This window comes from Dermacentor albipictus, chromosome 9 (genome assembly GCF_038994185.2).
Source record: "Dermacentor albipictus isolate Rhodes 1998 colony chromosome 9, USDA_Dalb.pri_finalv2, whole genome shotgun sequence".
Lineage (NCBI taxonomy): Eukaryota > Metazoa > Arthropoda > Arachnida > Ixodida > Ixodidae > Dermacentor > Dermacentor albipictus.
Window position 1 is genome coordinate 76,544,932 of NC_091829.1, and position 20,439 is coordinate 76,565,370.

General features: G+C 44.7%; 1 protein-coding gene across 17 annotated transcripts in view; it reads left to right on the top strand.

Annotated features, from left to right (window-relative positions):
* The window catches only part of LOC135921341 (uncharacterized), a 1,279,318-nt gene that overhangs the window by 163,277 nt on the left and 1,095,602 nt on the right, over positions 1–20,439 (top strand). For 16 of the 17 annotated variants that reach the window (XR_011508238.1, XR_011508245.1, XR_011508244.1 and 13 more), the window contains exon 1: positions 16,868–17,443. The exons of the other annotated variant lie outside the window; for it this stretch is intronic. Coding sequence is in view for 5 of the 16 variants with exons in the window: in XM_070524800.1 (XP_070380901.1) it covers positions 17,399–17,443 (45 nt within the window). In the remaining 11 variants the exon portion in view is untranslated. Of the gene's footprint in view, positions 1–16,867; positions 17,444–20,439 lie in introns of those variants that run through there. 17 annotated transcript variants of the gene reach the window in all.

Genomic DNA, 20,439 nt, shown 5'->3' on the forward strand with positions numbered 1-20,439 from the left:
TGCTACGTGCTTCGCCCACTGCAGAGAATCTTGTTAACTTCAAGAAAGTTAAGTCTCAAGGCAGGAGAACCCGCCGACAGGCCAGAAGAGAGAGTTGGCAAAAGTTTTTATCGAACATCAACTCGTTTACAGATGAGGCGAAAGTCTGGAACCGCGTTAATAGAATTAGAGGCAGACAAACATATTCACTCCCTCTCGTAAACACACAGGGTGATACGCTGCAACATCAGGCAGACTCACTCGGCGAACACTTTGAGAGTGTGTCAAGTTCAAAACATTATTCGAAATCCTTCCTAAAGTATAAACAAATAGAAGAATGTAAGCCACTCAAAGGAAAATGTCTACAAAATGAATCGTACAACTGCCCTTTCAGTATTGCCGAGTTCAGAGCTGCCTTGAGCTCATGCAAGAGCTCTGCACCTGGATCAGACAGACTCATGTATGAAATGATCAAAAACCTACCCAGTGATACCCAAGTTGCACTACTCACACTTTTCAACACCATTTGGGCTGCAGGATACCTCCCAACTGCATGGAAAGAAGCCATTGTGGTTCCTGTTTTAAAACAAGGCAAAGATCCTTCCTTAGTGGCAAGTTACCGCCCGATAGCCCTCACGAGTTGCCTTTGTAAGGTATTTGAAAAAATGATTAATCGGCGACTCATCCATTTCCTTGAAATGAGCAAAATGCTTGATCCGTATCAGTGCGGCTTGCGAGAAGGGCGGTCCACAACCGATCATCTCGTACGTGTTGAAGGAAATATCCGGGACGCATTTATACATAAACAGTTCTTCCTATCGATATTTCTCGATATGGAAAAGGCGTATGACACGACGTGGCGTTACGGAATCTTAAGAGACCTGTCAGAAATGGGCATCCACGGTAATATGCTTAATATAATAAAAAGCTATTTGTCAAATCGTACCTTCCGGGTAAAAGTCGGCAATGCACTCTCACGGCCTTTTACGCAAGAAACGGGTGTACCCCAAGGAGGCGTTCTCAGCTGCACACTCTTTATCGTGAAGATGAACACGCTTCGTGCTTCATTACCACCCGCCATCTTTTACTCTGTCTACGTCGATGACATTCAAATAGCTTTCAAGTCCTGTAACCTCGCCGTCTGCGAGAGACAGGTACAGCATGGTTTGAACAAGGTGTCAGGGTGGGCAGAGAAAAATGGATTCAAAATCAATCCTCACAAGAGTTCTTGTGTTTTGTTTACAAGGAAGAGAGGCCTGGTTCCAGATCCCTGCTTAGAAGTGTGTGGACAACAGATACCTGTAAACAAAGAACACAAATTTCTAGGTGTCATACTTGACTACAGACTCACTTTCGTCCCCCACATTAAACATCTTAAAGAAAAGTGTCTAAAAACAATGAACATAATCAAACTTCTATCCCACAATACGTGGGGTAGTGACAGGAAGTGTTTATTGAAACTCTATAAAAGCCTCATTCGATCACGATTAGACTATGGTGCTGTGATTTATCACTCTGCCGCCCCGAGCGCACTAAAAATGCTAGATCCTGTCCACCATCTAGGAATCCGACTGGCCACAGGCGCTTTCAGAACAAGTCCCATACAAAGTTTATATGCAGAATCAAATGAGTGGTCACTTCATCTTCAGAGAACATACATGAGCCAAACATATTTTCTGAAAGTCCACTCAAATCCTCAACATCCCTGTTTTAATACCATTAATGACATTACATATGCTACACTCTTTCGCAATCGTCCTTCCGTAAGACAGCCTTTCTCCCTGCGTGTGAGGGAGCTTAATGAAGAAATGCACGTTCCACTCCTCGAGCTTCCCCTAATGCATCCAGCCAAGCTACTGCCTCCGTGGGAGTGGCAGCTCATACAATGTGATATATCTTTCATGCAAGTTACAAAACACGCTCCAGAGATTGAAATCCTAATGCATTTCCGGGAACTCCAGCACAAATACTCCTGCACGGAGTTCTACACAGACGCATCGAAGACACACGACGGGGTGTCCTATGCAGCCGTCGGTCTATCCTTCTCGGAATCCGACGTACTGCATCCGGAAACTAGTATCTTTACGGCTGAGGCCTACGCACTGCTGTCGGCCGTAAAGCATATAAATAAATCACAACTCCAGAAATCAGTTATATATACGGACTCCCTCAGTGTTGTGAAGGCCTTGATGTCATTTTCTAAGCACAAAAACCCAGTCATCAACGAACTCTATTCCGTCCTATGTAAAACGTATATATGTAACCAGCATGTCATCATATGCTGGGTGCCCGGTCATAGGGCCATTGAAGGCAATGTTCTGGCGCACCAGATGGCCACATCAGTTGCATCGTATTCTGTAAATCGTACCGCAGCAGTCCCTGTCACAGGTCTGAGGCCCTACTTGCGCAGAAAACTGCGGAACTACTGGCAACGCTCGTGGGACATGGAAACAAACAATAAACTGCATGTAATCAAGCCACAATTAGGTTTCTGGCCTCCCGTAACAAAATCCCGCCGGACAGATGTCCTATTCTGCCGTCTAAGAATAGGACACACTTTCGGCACACATAACTTTTTACTCACGGGAAACGAGCCTCCAACCTGTGCTAGATGCGGGGAGAGGCTGACCGTCCTCCACGTCTTACTGGAGTGTCGGAAAGCCGAATCTGAACGAAAGAAACATTTTCCCGTAGCATACCGCCAGCACATCCCCCTTCAACCAGTAATGTTACTAGGCCCAGAACCTTTATTTGACACCAACGCAGTACTAAGCTTTCTGGAAGATGTTGTCTTGCATGTTTTTAGCCCCACATGTTCGTAGCGGGTCCTCTCTCCAGAGGATGCCGCTGCGATAATTATTCTGAATAGCACATGCCTCTAGGCCCTTATGGTTCAAGGGCTCTGGCGAGGCAGTAGTGCTGTAAACAATTTAAAGTCTCGCATATTTTAAACATTGCATCATTCTTTTACGATGGATTTTAAAGTTCATAGTATTCGTCATCAGTCATCGCCATAATTTTATAGCACGTAGATTTTACGCACTTTACAGCGACTATTTTAGGCCACTTTACAGCCAAGTCACATCTTCCATAATACATCCTTAACACTACCACCAGTCATGGCGCTCTTTGGCCAAACCTGGCCCTTGCGCCACAAAACAACACACATCATCATCGGATGCTGTTCTGGTTGACCTCCCTGCCTTTCCTACCCTTGTTTTCTCTCTCTCTCTCTCTCTTTTCAAACGCACCCGTCGTGATGTCATGTGAGACTTTCCGGGTGGCTGAAACTTTCGACACCGTGCCGGGTTTTTCGCCGTCTGGGCTGACGGTCTTGGCTCGCGTGTGTCCCTGAAGTCCACGGCACTTCTCTTGTCCTGAGAAAAAGAGAGACAGAGCAAGAGCAGGAAAGACAGGGAGGTCAACGAGGCGAGCACCGCTTGCTCACTTTTCCAACCGTATCATGCGTCATGGTCCCTTTCCAAATGGAATTAAAATTACACATGTTTGCGTAAGAAGGCCAGCAACAAAGGTGGTCTTGTTAACTACTACCTCCATTTTACCCGCGATCCTAAGATTGCTGAGCACATCTTAAATGCCTGCTCACTCAGTTTTACTCTTAAAATGGGGTAAAGGTTATCCAGCAAACTGGATGCCCAAAGAGATCGTTATAAATTGCTATGAGTAAGAAAAAGAAATATAGTTTGAAAAATTTAAAATAGTCTGCACAGTGTAGAAATATTTTTAAATTTCAAAAAAGCACTTCACTGATAAACCATGATGCTGAACAATGGCTGACTGTGTGGAATGTATTGATCTTATAAGGGAGCATGTTCTTTAATTAGTATTGTTAAGGGTTATTTCCTAGTGTTCGTTTTGATTGAATTTGGATGTTACAATTTAATATTGTTATATTTTCGCTTTCCACTCCTTCTTGGGCCTCACAGCCGGCACTATGTCATAAATAAATAAAACAAATAAATGTTCTAGTTCGAAATACATGCCGGGCATGGAAATGTAGTAGAATAATTTAGGAGTTACTTTAACACTCGTTTTCAGTTTGTCGGCATAAGAAACACACACTTAGGCCTAGAAAGATGAAATATGGCGTGCCTCAGAGATTTAGTTTAGGGCCCACCCTATTTCTGGCTAATATGAGTGATCTTGTTCCGATATCTGAAACACATCATATGAGTATGCTATATAGCTCTCATTGATTAAGAGAAAGCGTTTGATTCAGTCGAAACCTCAGCAGTCATGCAGGCATTACGGAATTAGACGGGCCGTATGTAAAAATACTGAAAGATATCTATAGCGGCACCACAGTCACCGTAGTCCTTCGTAAGAAAGCAACAAAATCCCAATAAAGAAGGGCGCAGGCAGGGAGATATGATCTCTCCAATGATACTCACAGCGTGTTTAGAGGAGGTATTCAGAGACCTGGATTGGGAAGAATTGGGGATATGAGTTAATGGAGAATATCTTAGTAACTTGCGATTCGCTGATGGTATTCCCTTGCTTACTAACTCAGGGGACTAATTGCAATGCATGCTCACTGACCTGGAGAGGCAAAGCCGAAGGGGAGGTCTAAAAATTAATCCGCAGAAAACTAAAGTAACGTTTAACAGCCTCGGAAGAGAGCAGCAGTCTGCAATAGGTAACGAGGCACTGGAAGTGGTAAGGAAATACATATCATTATGGCAGGTAGTGACCGTGGTTCCGGATCATGAGACTGAAATAATAAGAAGAATTAGAATAGGCTTCGGTGCGTTTGGCAGGCATTCTGAGATCATGAACAGCAGGTTGTCATTATCCCTCAAAAGAAAAGTGTATAACAGCTGTGTCTTACCAGTACTCACCTACGGGGCAGAAACCAGGAGGCTTACGAAGAGGGTTCTATTTAAATTGAGGTAGATGCAACAAGCTTTGGAAAGAAGATTGACGGGTGTAGCGTTAAGGGTTAAGAAGAGAGAAGATTGGGTAAGGAAACAAACGATAGTTAATGACATCTTAGTTGAAATCAAGAAAAAGAAGTGTTCATGGGCAGGACATGTAATGAGGAGGGAAGATCACCGATGGTCATTAAGAGTTACGGAATGGATTCCAAGGGAAGGGAAGCGTAGCAGCGGGCGGCAGAAAGTTAGATGGGTGGATGAGATTAAAAAGTTTGCAGGGATGACATGGTCACAATTAGCACATGACCGGGGTAGTTGGAGAAGTATGAGAGAGGCCTTAGCTCTTCAGTGGGTGTAGCCAGGCTGATGATGAATATGATGACCTCAACAACCTCATGTTTAGTGCTAATAACAGACTCGAAACTTTGTCCTAGTAGCTATGTTGCACCCATTCAAAGCTCAAAGTAAAGATAACAAGCTACATTTGCTTCGTTCAAGAGTTAAAACGCTAACACTGACACCCAAAGCTTATCGCGAGGAAAGAATCAGCGATTTGATTCGAGTAAGTTGTTGGCAGTTCAAGAACTTGAGCTGGATTTCATACATCAGGTTTGTCCTCAGAAATATCAGACACTTGGCATGCTAAACAAATTATTATATAATTTACCAGCCTGGTTGAAGCACGAACTATATTAAGCAATGATCTTCTCGAACCTGCGCTATTTCTTTCTAGTTCGTGGTGTTACAGCAAGCTTAATTTAAACAGGCTCAAATTGCTGAAGAAGTAGGGAACACGATTTATTGGACATACCACTACTTACCAAAACACACACACACAACACCTATATTTTCCAAATTATAGCATCCTCTTAGTTCCGAGTATATTTCGCCCCAGTCTTACAAATCTCCCACATCATGGTAATAAATGAAATGATAAAAGCATTTTCTGCGTGTATTTGCATACTCCTTGTTTGCCTCATGAGTTGTAGAATATGTTAGGAATATCGCTATAAAATGTTTTGGTGTAAAGCAGTCGGTTAATTACCTGAGCTTTTAGATACCTACGCACAATTAGTCAACTTTGCGTTGCCATCAAGCCATTGTTTTCGTTTAAAATGCGAGTTAGAAATCTTCTCCGGAACAGTGAAGTGAGACCTTGTTTCACATGTTTATGATTATGCGCATATTTGTTTTCTCCTTCAATGTATTTTGTCTTCTTTCAAATTTTCCGTCAAAGTCAAATTGAAGGTCATTTGATCGTGTGCCTTGTTGACTGAAATTTTCGGTACACTGTTATCGCTTTGTGTTACGCTAGCTACCTCTGTGTTACACTGAATGTTTCAGCTTTAAATGTAGGCTTTCTACAGCGCTGTGTGTTCTATTTGGTCGCGGTACGTAGTCCGTCGTCACAGAGATGCCTTTTGGCTTATGCTCCCTGGTAGAGCACTTCCTTGTAGTGTATCGTATGTCGTTGTCTATGAATGGTGAAATTTTGCACATTAGGAAATATGTATTCTGCCTACATAAGTGAAATGAAATACCGAAGACGACTGCACAAGATCACTTCATTTGCGATAAGTACCACGTGGTTAACCATTTCAAGGGCGATTCATGGGGCCCTGTCAATGCGTTTGTCGAAGTCACATAATTTTGTTTGAAGGCACTGCAGACTCCTTTGAAATAAACTCACGATTGTGGGGTGAATTTATCTGGATTTCACAACAACTTTGCGGGATTACAGACTAAATAACATTTAATTTATTGTGCAGGCAGTCATGTCACATTTTCTCATAAACTGTTTGAATCGCCTCCTGAGGACACACGCAGAAGTTAATTGGCTGCAGACATTACGACGAAGTAATAATTGTTCCTCCACTACCGATGACGTTACGAGACAGCGAACATCCCGTGAATAATGTCAGTTAAATAAATAACGCGGTCGCTTGTAACACACGAGTCCTATTTGTTTGGCTGACATCGCAGAGTTTTGCTATTTTTGTGCCACTGGCTTGTAGAGAAACCATAAATTGTTGAAGAAAGAAACAGCGAGAATGTGAGGTGTTACAAAAAACTAACGGGCTCTGAAGTGCTTAAAGAGGCATTAAAGAAATAGAAACAAAACGGAACATTCTGCACTTGCAACAAATAATCGTAAGTCCATGAAGCAAACTGAATTGAATCATTCGAAAAAATAAATAAACACGAAAGGACATACTATTAGTGTTACATAGATGCAAGGTCACTTTCAGTAACGAAAGTTCACAAAGCGTTCCAGTTTGAAGTTTAGTAACACTTATTAAGTGTATGATTCAACTGACTCGAAAGTGAATGTTGGTGGTTTTCTTCCCCTACCACAGCTGCACATAAGTGGGCTGAACAAATCGCTTACGCAAACATATTCACATCGACCGCAGGTGTTATACCACTATATCACTTATCCAGCCAACAAAAACTACTTTAAGTGAGGTACATTACTGCCGTCACCCTTCCAATGCTACGCTGCAACCTTTACGTACAAACTTGGTTTGCTAAAAACATTACTGCTCTGCCCAGTAAACTGCCAGTGAACCTCACTGCTGTGCTCCAATTCGCGAGGACACCCGACTTATCTTGCTCAAGCACTTCCAAGCAGCTGTTTCCAGTATCGAAAAAAACATCAGACCTAGCTGCTTTCTTTTTCTCGTGAACACAACGGTCCTATTGTCATAAAAAGTAGCGTGCTCTTTCTTTTTTTAAACACAGCGGCTTCGTCTATAAAAAGAACAGGCATGTTTCACTATAATGGCTGTAGTAGTAGTTGTGTTTATGTGCTGGTATCGTGCCGTCTTGACGTCCATTTCCCCATCAGAAAAAAAAAAATACACGCAATCTTTGGGCTCATCTTGACCACTTTTCTGACGGTTTACATTGACAGTGCGATAGCGCGTTTCTCACCGTTCATTTTCCTTACAATACAAACATAAGAAAAGAAACCGAGGAATGGTGTCTTATAGCACGTGAACATCAAGGTTCTTCCTTCAATCTGTCGTAAACTGTGCCAGAACTGCCACGCTTTTCCACTTCAGTTTTCTTGCGGCGCACATCTTGCGAGCTACTTCCGGATGCGTTCATCCCGTAAGTGCCTTTCAGCAGAAGCACCGATGCATGTAGAAAACTAAAGCGGAACCAACTTTAGAGTGCCTGGCTTACTTCTACAGACAGCGTTTGAAGGAGCTTTTGTGAGTGAAACAAATCGAACCGTGCTGATCCCGTGCCTCTATGAGGGGAGCTAGTTTTCATGACAAAAATTAACATGCTTTATAAAGAAGGCAGTTAACAAAAAATGTCAGCGTAGGTGAAAAATAACAGAAAAGAAAATTTCGAGAAAAAACGTACCATTCCATGGGACAGATAAAATCTACAACATAAAAGGGTAGGTCGTGACGAATATAAGAAACTCTGTGCAAGCGAAACCACACCCTAGTATGAAAGCGGAAAGCAGGGACAAGGATCCTCAGGAAGGCTGGCCTGCGTTTCGATAGGGGGGCCTTCTTATCAAAATGTGGGCCTGCCTTTCTGAGCCACGCTATCCTTGTGGACACTTCATAGACTGTTTTAGTACTGCACCATGACAGTACGTATGGCGCACGCAAGTTCTTTGTGGAACGTAGGAGCGCATGTCTTGTAAGGGCTTTTAGTACTGCGAAAAGACGTCGGGTGCGTCGGAGCGCGTTGGCCGCGTCCGACAGTATGTCGAGCCCTCAGTCGAACTACACGCTGTTGATCTCGCTAACGTAATGTAACGGGTGGGCGCATTCCCGCTTAGTCGAACTATATCTAGGCCTTTAAGGGACTACATTTAATAGGGATGAAATACACGGATCGTATCGAGAAAAATAAAAGCCTAGTACTTGCTTTCTGGGCTGGCACGGTCTTTGCGACGAACTGCGCCAACAGCATGCCGAGCATTTCGGGCAAACAACGCACACTGAACACTTTCTCAAAAACAAAGTTCGGTATTTTTGTTATGCATTCCCACCGTGCAGGATCCTAGAATGGCTTCTGCGCGTTTACTTCACGAAGGAAAGCCAAATTGTAGGCCGTTGAAAAGTGCAGCCTTCTGCTTGTCGCCTTCAACGCTGCCATAATGGGAAAACTCTGTTGTCTCGCACTCTCCCGAACAAACGAAAACCACGAGGGCAGCACGCAAGGCTCCCTACGTTCGCACGCAAGAACCGAATGCGTGCGTACGCAGCGACTGCGCGCGCATCACGTACCGTTCGTGCAGCGTTCTGCCCATGCGCACTTTGAAGAACGTAGCAATCTTACGTACGCAGTACTGAATCTGTCCATTGATACGTAGGCCAACCTTTTAGAAGCAGCCGGTCCCTGTTCTCCATTACTCAAACGTAGGCCAGCCTTTCTGAGGTACCTTATCCCTGTTTGTAATTTTATTTATACCACAGTAGGCTACTCCACCTATCGGCCCCCTTATTGATTTTGGAAAGCACACCGTGGTAGTTTACGTTGGTTATTCTAATTGGCATATAGTGACGCTACTAGCTTTAATAACTCACATTATTATTCGATGCGCTGGCTTCGAATGTACATATGTATGAGTGTGTACATACATACATACATACACACATACATACACACATAAACTACCTATGTATGTATGTATGTGTGTGTGTGTGTGTGTGTGTGTGTGTGTGTGTGTGTGTGAGTTTGTGTGTATGTACGTGCATTTACGCATGTAAGTTCACCTACGCGTCTGCTACGGAAGGTAGTTACAGGGGTACTAATTTTCCAGGAAGAAGAAGCCTATAAATGTATTTTGCTCAGAAGCCGGCTATTCACGTCAGCCTTACCCCGCCTGCTAAAAACGCCACCACCACTACCACCTTCTGTTCACAAATTTTGGTTTGATTTTTTCCTCTCAGTCTTTATGTGATGAACAGAGTAGATTTAGTATTCATTTTTTTCTGCACAAATACAGGTATCCTTGTAAGCGAATGCAGCATAGATATGCATGTTGAATATACAGTTATTTATCATTTTAAAGCACTCTACATTCCGTAGCATTTGCTTGGGAACAAGGGTTGTTTGTTTAGGTCACCAAAAATATTTCCTTTTTACAACTTTTTGTCGCAAAATTCAGATGAGTCATCGTTATTTGTGTGTTTTCGGTTGTTAAACGCTATGAATCTGCATTATTCCATCGAACTCGAAAAAAAAAAGAACGCAGAGCAGACAATGAGTGTTCTAATCCAATACCTGTCAACGACGGAGATAACTCGGTTGCAGATTCATGAGCATCCGCGCGGTTTGGAACTTTCGCGTCTTGGGGCAAGACGTTCGCCTACTCTCGAGTCACCTTCGCCAACCGTGCGCGCACGTGTTATAAGTTCGCGTACTCATCCCATCCTATCTGAATTGCTAATGCGTTTCGAGTCAGCTCCCTTTTGAGGCCTCGGCTGGCCACTATAGTGTGGGGCCACCTTTCGGGCGACTTATTTGCCCCCAAAGTATACGTCAACCCTTCCGTGCGAGAGAGTGAAAGGGTCGGACAGGAGCAGCGTAGTTTGCCAGCCAACGCTCCGGGCCGCACGTCCACTGAGACAGGACAGCCAGTGCACTTTTCGACGTGACGTACGGTCGGCACGACCCCGGGTATCGCCCGCGAACCGATGTTTTGTGGTGATTTCTTTGTTTCGACGCTTGAAGCTTACTGGTATACCTCTACCGCACGCACCCATTTTACGGCGTTTGCCAGCTTCTGAGAACAGTACTTACTTTCAGCTGCCTAGATAACAGAGAAAAAAGAAAGCACGCTCGTCGCTTCGAGAGATAGCGGGGAAACTCAATTCTTGTAGACCGTGCAGGCGGGGCGTAAATAATGGGGGCAACTTCCAACGGCTCTATGGGAAAAAATGGTAAAGCTCCAACACTGGTGGGCAAGCTGTATGCCAGGGCACGTGGGGCGCTGGGATTTGGGGGTGCTGCAGCCGGCTTCCTTTGTTGCCAAAAGCTGCTTCGCCGTTTGCCGCATCGAAAGATAAAACGAGGTGCACGATTGATGTGGCATTTGCTGTCTGAAGGGAGAGTCGCATGCGTCGGTGTACTTTTGCGGTTGTCACTTGCGTCCATGGAGAATTTTAGTTCAAAAGTGAGAGAGAGAGAGAGAGAGAATTACGTCTTTGAGCGAGGCCTTCTTAAATGAAGCGTGTTTGAGCAGGTAATCGTTAGAAGCAACGCAGCGGAGATGAAGTGGTCATTTCTTCGCAATATGTCAGTTGTGCCAAGATCAGAAATTGTGCGATGTTTGCACAGTTTTTAACGTTGTGCAACGCAGTAACGAAAAAACGATAATGTATTTCTGCACCATAGATCTCTGCGAGTATGTTCGTAATTCGCTTTGGCAACACGTTTGCCAAAGCACGTTATGCACTTGAAGAAAGCCGCGACGTGCTTCTGCAAATGCCAAATTCTTGAATTATGCAGTCCCATGGGCGGAGGCGTCGCGAAATTAGAATTGATTACACTGCCTATTTGATAAATGCCCGACTGGCCACTCAATAACTATTAGGATCTTCTCAAAACTTTACGTGCTTTGTTTCAACAGCTCGTAATGCTGAAACGAACATTTCACCCAACGCAAATGCTGGATTTTTGTCATATTTCCGGGAACTTGTGCTAGCGTTATCATTGTTAATGACCCTGTGTAGCAGCTATACCCAATAGTCTTTCAAAAAGGTCGGCTTAAGTGGAGCACCTGAATGTTTTTGTTTTCTTAAGTAATCATTATTGGTTTTAGCGGAGCATGAACTAGCGTAATAAAAATGAGGTACCACCATGATGCATGCAGCAAGTAACGATGAATGAACAGAGCCGGCTTACCATCTTGTACTTAACGATATTGCGAATAATATTGTGTATGGTTGAATGTATGGAATGTTATGTTTTCGTATCATAAAAGAAATAGCGCAGCTGACCAAAATAGTAAGCTCAATTTCATATGTAATCTTTCTTTCTTTTTTTAAGCAAGGCTTTCTGAGCAGTGAGTCTTGGTTGCTCACCGTCGTTAATGGTGACATTCCCTAAGGTACGGTGAACTTGTCTTGTGAATTCTGAAGCTATCTAGTAAAAAATATTGCTATTAGACGTACACAAAAATTTTCTTTCAAATACCCAGCATAATACAATACAGTAAAATATATTTCCATCAATACATTAAGATTCAGGTGGTGGAAAACAAGCGGAAGCGCTTGGCGAGGTTCGCACTCCCAATTTAGTTGTGAGGTAAATACGGTGATATAGCTCAAGCAAAGTCAATTCGCCTCTCTTTTGCCGAACCTTCATACCGGCCGCTACTCATAAGGTGCCACTACATCAGACTGGCCCGCTATATTCTGTCTATCGCGAGAGACCCAAAGTTTCTCGAACAAATAAAATAGCCCTAGGAATAGCTCTAATTCGTTGATATCATAGGCTTCGTCGTGCAGACTGAGTAGCCTCACCTAAATGCCTAACACAAATTGCGTTCTTTCTACCTACTTAGAAGTGGCTCTTTGAAGTTACTGCTTGATTTTGCCGGTAGGCCTGCTTTTGTCAGTTCGCACTGTTCTTTTGAAAGAAGCGAAGCGCTAGCTTTATGTCCTAGCTTGCTTGGAAGTCATTCGCTGTCAGCGCCTCGACAATATGAGTTGGCTAGGTCGCGTTGAGGAACATGGGAGTCCTTCGTGTTCCTGGTCTCCTGTAGCAGATCGCGGCTTAAACTATCTTGCTCTCTCATTATCTGTCTTTCTACTTCTCTATTTGCGCTTCTTCCTCTACTGATGTTCGGTATTTTCCTCTTTTTCTTTTAACTACGCCCTCGATTTCGTACGCTACGAATTGATGAAAAACAAGTTAGTAGACAACCAGAATATCTCCTTCAACAGAAGCGATTGGCTGCAGCTCGCACATAGAGATATTTGAAAGTTGGCGTTCTTGTGGATTGTTCTTTATTACTCTTCAGCCTATTCTTGAACCGATATGCAAACAGTGAAATCCGCAGAAGTAAAGCGTACGTGTAGGGTTACGGTGAAGTCGCAAAGAGAGAGAAAGAAATAGAAAAAAGAAAGAACTGGCCAATGCGAATGGGAGAAGCAGACTTGTCAGAATGCCTGCTCTTTCGTGCTGGCGAAGGCCGTTATTTTCCCTGCTCCGCAAGAATGCCATTTCCCGCAGGCGGCGCAAAACGACCACGGGTCACGCCATCCCCAGTAAACTCCCAATACTGTTCGTCGCTGACTGTGCACATGCAAGTCCCACTTTTTGGGTTCTTTACCGCAGTAAAAAAGAAGCTCGTGGGAAAGAGACACGTGGTAATGAGTTGGTTCAGAAGAAAGTACGAAGAACAACTGCGTCATTTTAATTCAGTTGAAATTATTTGCACCCGGAGCCAATGCGAGTATTTCACCGCCTCTGTTTACTTTCTTTGTAGTTCACTTTGCGTTCGCGATGGCATCAGTGGAATGAATGCAGACCATGGCCTCTATTGAAACAAGTGGCTCCTCTACCGAAGTTTTTTTCTTGAGTTGGTAGCACAAGAAGAGCCAATTAGAAAAGAAAGTCAGAGAACCGCTCAATATATTGTGGTAATTTATTATGCCGTTTGTGTGTTTTAGGATCAGCCGACGATAAAGGCGAGGGTTTTCTGTCGCGCTTCATCACTTTAATATGCAAAACAGACTTGCACTCACTTGCACATGCTTGCTGGTCCGAATTGCATGCTCTGCAAGATATTCCCCCCGCCCGATTTTACCACGCGGTGCAGCCTGCATGGATACGCTAAAAATACGCGAAACTCGGGAAGATCGGCAAAGAAATCTTCGCTTTGTAATTCACAGCTGCGGCTTGTTTCAACATAATTGCAGAGTGACTGACGGGTCATGCAATGGGGGAGACCTTTTCGGGACTGCGGTGGTTCTGTTTGCATGGGACTCGCTAAGCCCTCCTTTAGTGTGAGCGAGCCGCACAGGGAACACTGGAACTTTAAGCACTTAAGAGATAATTGCTAATTAAACTTCGGCGTGGGTATCCTATAGTTGGGCGCCGATACCGACCGATCGACAGCAGTCCTTAAAGCTCACAAATCAGTTTTTATTGTAGCAGTTGTCATTGGCAAGCTGCTTATCTCCGAAGCTATAGCTCCGGTAGTAGCCTGACACCAAGTGGTTTCCCGACACGTCACACTGTTTCGCTAAGGTTGCTTCTGCCGAAGTGTCTTGTACCCTAATCAGAAAGTGCTTGTCTAAGCTTAAATGCAAGCTTTGGTGTTATTGTTTTGTATTTTTACATTTTATTAATAAATTTCTAGCTTCCATAGAGGGGAATCGAGTACCCGGATGCCTACTGCTTTGAATTTTTAAATTTGTACGTTATTTTACTCTACCTGCCTGCCTGTCTTCGCTGTAAAATAATATGCACTCTTAAATGTATATGAGGGTGTATATAGTTATTTATCTCGCACCCTTACAGCCAAAAAGTTTGTAAGGGTGCCGCTTATAGATATATTTGCACCCTTATTTCCTTCTAACGCTTTCAAGTGCTTTAGAGTGTACCCCACCACCCGCTTGCCTAGATCCGCGCCCGTTTAAGTCATCGGTCTTCACATTTGCTACCTCTCCCTCTGGGTCTTTAATCACTAATGAAAGTCACTCGCTTCTGCAAGTAATAATACAGCTGCTTCACTGTATTGCATTCAGCGACGTCGTAACTTTGGTGCACCATCAGGAATTGCTCAGACGTTTCTCGCACAGTTCTCTGACTCGAGCTGCGATCATTGGGGGCTTGCCTTCTTCCAAGTTTCATGGTTGATTCTCGGAAGACAGTATGCGTGCGCTGTCAACGTTTGCACTAGTTTATTCACTAGTGCTCTCGATAGCGCTTCGGTAGGATCTGTTATGGTGCAGCCGAAAATGGATTGCGTAGCTTTAATTCAAAGAATAAATATGTTGCCCGCTGGCATTATAACGCGTAATGTTAGACCAAGGTTCTGATTTCAGCGGTGAGAGCACTGCTGCGGAATAGAGTGCATTATAAAAAAGAAGGTTCGCGTGACGGGAACTGAACTCCTATTTCAACATCCCTCAGATTGCGGGCGCTGAATTCACATGGCTTTTATTTTTATCTTAGCGCATTGTTGAACTGTTTCTTTTCACTTCCGGCGATAACAGAGACTTGCATCTGTTCACGATAACTCCCAAGTATTTGATCCAAATGCAGCTACTGTCGTGTGTGTATATATATATTTATATATCTATATATATATATATATATATATATATATATATATATATATATATATATATATATATATGTGTGTGTGTGTGTGTGTGTGTGTGTGTGTGTGTGTGTGTGTCTTTACGTGCCCAAACTATGATCTGATTGTGAGGCATTCCTCAGTAAGGTGACCCGGATTATTTCGACTACCTGGGGTTCTTTAACGTTCACCCACATCCAGGGTTTTGTATTTCGCCTCCATCGAAATCCGGTCACCACAGCTGGGATTTGATGCCTCGACTTGCCCAAATCCTATCTCTCCTAAATCACTAACCATAGAGATCATAACAAATGCCCCTACAAATCTGATGTCTTCCACAAAGGGCGTCTTGCATGTGCGTGGCCAAACAGCGAGTTTTTCATTGCACATCATCAGCTGAGTACAAATATAGAACACATCGCTAACTTACGTCACGCAGCATTCATAACAAAACTGTATAACGCGACAGGAAAGCGAGGGGGATGGAATTTCACAGCCGTGGAACTATCTGAACCACACGGTGTAAGTTTCCTTGATCCTCTGTCCTTTCGCTTTCAACATTCAAAGTAACCGCCGTTTTCTTACCGGTCGGGCGGTTCAATGCACTGTTAGTTTATTCAGGTGCGCCGATGTGAACCCGCTGAGACTGAACAAGGCTAAGTGCAAGAGTGGGGCAGAACGGGCGGTATCTATAAAACGGAGAAAGGAATTCTTAACATGTGAATCATAAAAGACTGGAACAAGGATGAAGAGTCAGCCTACTATAAATGTAAGATGCCGGTTTACCAGACATCTCTTTTACTGCCTATACAATGCTTATTCAATAAAATTTCAACTTGCAGTCGACAATTGAGAATACAGGTGTGAGCGAAATTCTGTGGAAGACAATATTGTGCTTCAATTTTCATCTCTTTGCAGGAAAGACAGTTCTCTGCTGCTGTAATTCAGCCAGATTGCTCACGAGTGAGTGAGTTTGTGCCATGGTTATCATCATGGGAATTATCACCGGCCTGTTTAAGTGTAGTCCGTGACAAATGTCTGCTCAAGCGATCTCAAAATAAATCTGAAACCTTTCTTTATTGCGTATTCTTGATGAATGGATGTATTGACCGAGACAAAAGCGCTTCGTTAAAAAAATTGTTTTTTATGTGAGTTTATCGGTGTACTACGGTAGTAATTCGTGCTACAAATTTATCTCTCGAGAAGACACTACTCGACAGCTACCATTAACTTGATAATTTCTTTAGTCATCCTTACGCGCTACGTTGAACGCAAGTAATGTTTGACTCATTTGGCCGAAATAATCGCGCTTCCTAAAACGCGAAACAGAATAACGGCATGACGTGACTAGTCGGCCACTCCGATTGAACTCGGCGTTTGAAGAGTCCATTCCGACATCAGAGGGACGGCTGCTTGATAGTTTTTTACGTTGTCATCGTTTGCAGGCTTCTGCAACGCACTCACCTTCTGATAAGAACACTCGTACTTTTTTTCACCTGAGCTCAGTATCATTTTCCGTGTCTTCGGTTCCACGAAGGGCACCCTGCGCAGAATGTCGCAGCCCACTTCCCCTTCTGACTCGAAATGGACGCGCCATGCTCGTCTTCGAAACAGCATTAACAGAGGCCGGGTGACGCCCCGACGCTATAAGTGGCGTTGGCGCCCACAATGCATGCGACCCTGATGCGTGTCAAAGATACGAAGGGCGAACGGCAGGCATTGCTGGAATAGTGACCCCATCGAAAATTATGGTGATAAGATGAATTGCTCTGACCTGTCACGTGAGCTACTACCTCAGGCGCCCAGACACAGTCGCCAGGCGGGCACTCAATGCGGGCGATATTCGGCGCATCGTAGTCTTTGAACCTCCGTACGTTCGGCCCAGTTCGCAAGTTTGTCTTGCTGCAAAATTACCACCGTAGCCAGGTTACTTCTCCTGTGCTTAATTGCTACGTGAAAGTGGCTACTTGCAAGAGGACCCGGCAGAAAGGCAGTCCTGCGTAATTTTACGCCGTGAATTTGTTTGGTTGGTGCGGCCGGCACAAGTGTCAAAGTATACCAGCGCACATTTCCTGGTCGTCGTAGTTTTGTGGTTTCCAGTGCAACCAGGGGTGACGTTTCTCATGGCCACTAGGCAGTGGTGCGTGCCTGCTGCCGTGGAAATTGCGTTCGTGGAGCCGAAGTGACGATTCTCTAATTATGCCAACATAATGAAGCCGCCGAAGGAACTGGATTAATGCAACGTCCCCGTTCGTCTCACATAGTTGGCGGCATTCCAAGAGTGAGTACACTGTATGAATGACAGTAATTTTTTCAGCAATACTCGTTTGCTTACTGTCACACCAGGACTACAGTTAACTATACAGTTTCGCACGTATTGCTCTTAGTGCTGATGCGCTTCATTACACAAAGCAAAAAAAAAGAGGGCAAATAACGTCGCACGTTGCACTCGAAGTTCTGTAAAACGCGTTGTGCTTGGCTGTGATCCTAAGCTTTGCGTTTTCAACGATCAAAAAAAAAAGAACGCCACCGTGTTTGCTAGGAACCACTAGATCCGCTTGATGGTAACCGTGTGAGTTTGTGCGCATGCTCACCCATCCTGCTAGCACAATGTAGCGGCTAAAGTGTGTTTTGAAGACACCCGGTCTACAAGAAAGCCGGCACACATGCTACCGCTCTTAGGAAACAGCATTACGGAACGCGATCGTGCAAATCTCCGTTGAAGATGTCGGCTCTTAGCGAAGCCACGTCTCTGCAAGAATAGGGGCGAAAGTTCGGAAGCCTTCGAGCGGTCATGCAAAGAAACATTCCGAAGTCCTACCGATAGACTACGGACAAGCGACATTCCAGTTGCGTCACAAACGGGACTGTTTTACGACTGTTCGACAAGCACGGCATACGACGATCCCTATTATTTTTTTATTTTTTTAGTTTGTGCTGCGGCGCTTACAGATTTGCAGATCCAATTATTTTCACAACCAGCTGTGCGGCTGTGGTTCTGCCGCAATTTCGGCTGTACTGCCCTGAGGACAGTTGAAATTATCGGAGGAAAAAGAAATGGTGATATTAAAACGTGTTGTGCCTTTACAGCGCAGAGTGGCACAGTAAGCCAAAAGAATATGAAGCTTGAGGCGCTTACTTTTTTCCCCTTCTATTCATACAAAATAAAAGAATAAATCCATAGAAAGCATAGCGGAAATTACATACCTTTAGGAATGAATGAGTGAAACTACGTTTATTCCACATTAAAAATATGCCGGAGGCGCTGCGTGGGAAAGGGGAGGGGTATTATTGCAAAAGGGGGAGGATAAGGCTGCCTCCATTTCATTAACGAACCTCCTGGAGGCAGCAAAGTGGGGGCCGCATGACGCTTGTGGCTGTCGCGGAGCCGATCACCGTCGGGTGGATGCCGCCGGGTCCTGGAGGAACAGCAGTGCTCGCTAGAGCTAGATTGCATGACCTCGAGACATGGTATCCGGGCAAGGCCAATTCCGGAGAGAAGAAGGCCAGGGTTCCCGCTGTGTGGTGGCCAGTGCACGAAGCCTTCGTGGAAATGTAGAGGGGGCACTCCCAACAAAGGTGGTTGAGATCAGCACGACATGTGCACATGGAACAGAACCCACTTACGGGTGGTGGTATGCCACCCCTGTGGAAACGGTTCAGCAAGTGAGGTGTAAGGAGGGTCCCCCTCTGAATTCTCCGAAGCAAGGCTGACTCTCACCGTGTGAATACCTTCGGTGGAACCGAAGGTATAGAGAGTGGATTGCCCACTGCTGTGAGGTAGACGGCACGTCGTTGTTTGTTCGCATGCTTCTCTGCCATCGGGTCTGCTACCTCAGGTGTGGTAGCTAGGAGAGGATAAGGAGTATCGGAGGCTCTGGCTAGCGCGGTAGAGAGATGAGCGCGCGCCAGTCTATGAGCCCTCTCGTTTCCTGGGATACCACACTGCGCAGGGACCCAGTGGATGGTAACATCGTGACCACATTCGCGGAGCAAGCGTGCCTGGTGCCGGATCTTCTGCAGTTCGGGATCCGCTTAAATAACATTAGCACATGCCCGATGGGAAGCCTGGGGGTCTGTGTACACATCATGGAGAACATACTCAGGTTGAGACGAAGTTGCGAGGGCCCACTCCAAATAGTCTAGGATGGCCATTAGCTCAGGGCGGTCGCTGAACATTGCTTCTGCTGATATATGACGGCGGCGGTTCTGATTTTCATTTGTCTGGTCGTACCACGCAGTGGCATAACAGGTGTTACTAGCGTCGTCTGCAGGCAGAGCAGCGTCCGTGTATACGATGCGTTCGGTCAAGGGGAGTGAACTCGTAGCCTTAGCACGCCTCCTGGCATATGCAAGGTGCCTCTTGGCATATGAAGGCGCTATGCGAAGACTTAGCACCTTCGCATAGCGAAGGCGCTAAGTACGAATAGTTAAGTAAATGGTGGCGAAAGTTTCTAAACGCTAACTTTTTCTCCTGTGTTCTAAATCTGGCCTCTCTTGATGAACACTCGCGGCCAGTAGTGACAGGGTTGGTGGCGGCATGCTTCGCTTTGATTTGTGCCTTCGCAGTAAAGGTCGTGCACCGGGCTTGCGCGTCCTGGTTTGTGGACAATACAACAAGAACGCCCGAGCACATGCTGCTGGAATGCCCAACATTCCACAGCTGTCGCTTGTGTACTGCGGAATGCGTTCCGACAACTTAATCTGGCTAGAATTTAGCATAATGGTTTCGTCTCTCTGAAACGTCAACTCGTAGTAATTGTCGTCTGTTAAGGTAGCACTGTGTGTGTGATCTCTCGTCTGCCTTCCTCGTCATCCTTTCGATTTCATCTCCTTCCCATACATATTCTTTTTTTTTTTCTTTTCAAGCGGCTTGGAGTGGTGTACATTACAGAAAGGCAACTGCCGGCCGATTTTCTTTTTCTCTTTCTGGCGTTTATATATGTACAATCGAAAATTAATAGCACTTCGTTGCTTTGCATTCTTTCTTTCTTGTTTGCTGCCTGATTTGTTTTTACGACTTCAGGTAGTAGCTGTGGCTCCATTCTCGCCTATTCAGTAACAATTTAATGCATAAAATGTGTAGACAACCGCATAGCCGCGGCAATATTATCTGTGTCCGTTTAGACTGCTACCTTTTGGCTTGTGATAGGCGGACATGCGAGTACAACTACGTGATTGAGATAATCTGTAATCTCAGAGCTAAAACGTTTTCTCTGCAATATCTACAGTGCAAATATCATTTGATGTCAAGTGAGTTGAACGTGAAAATGGAAA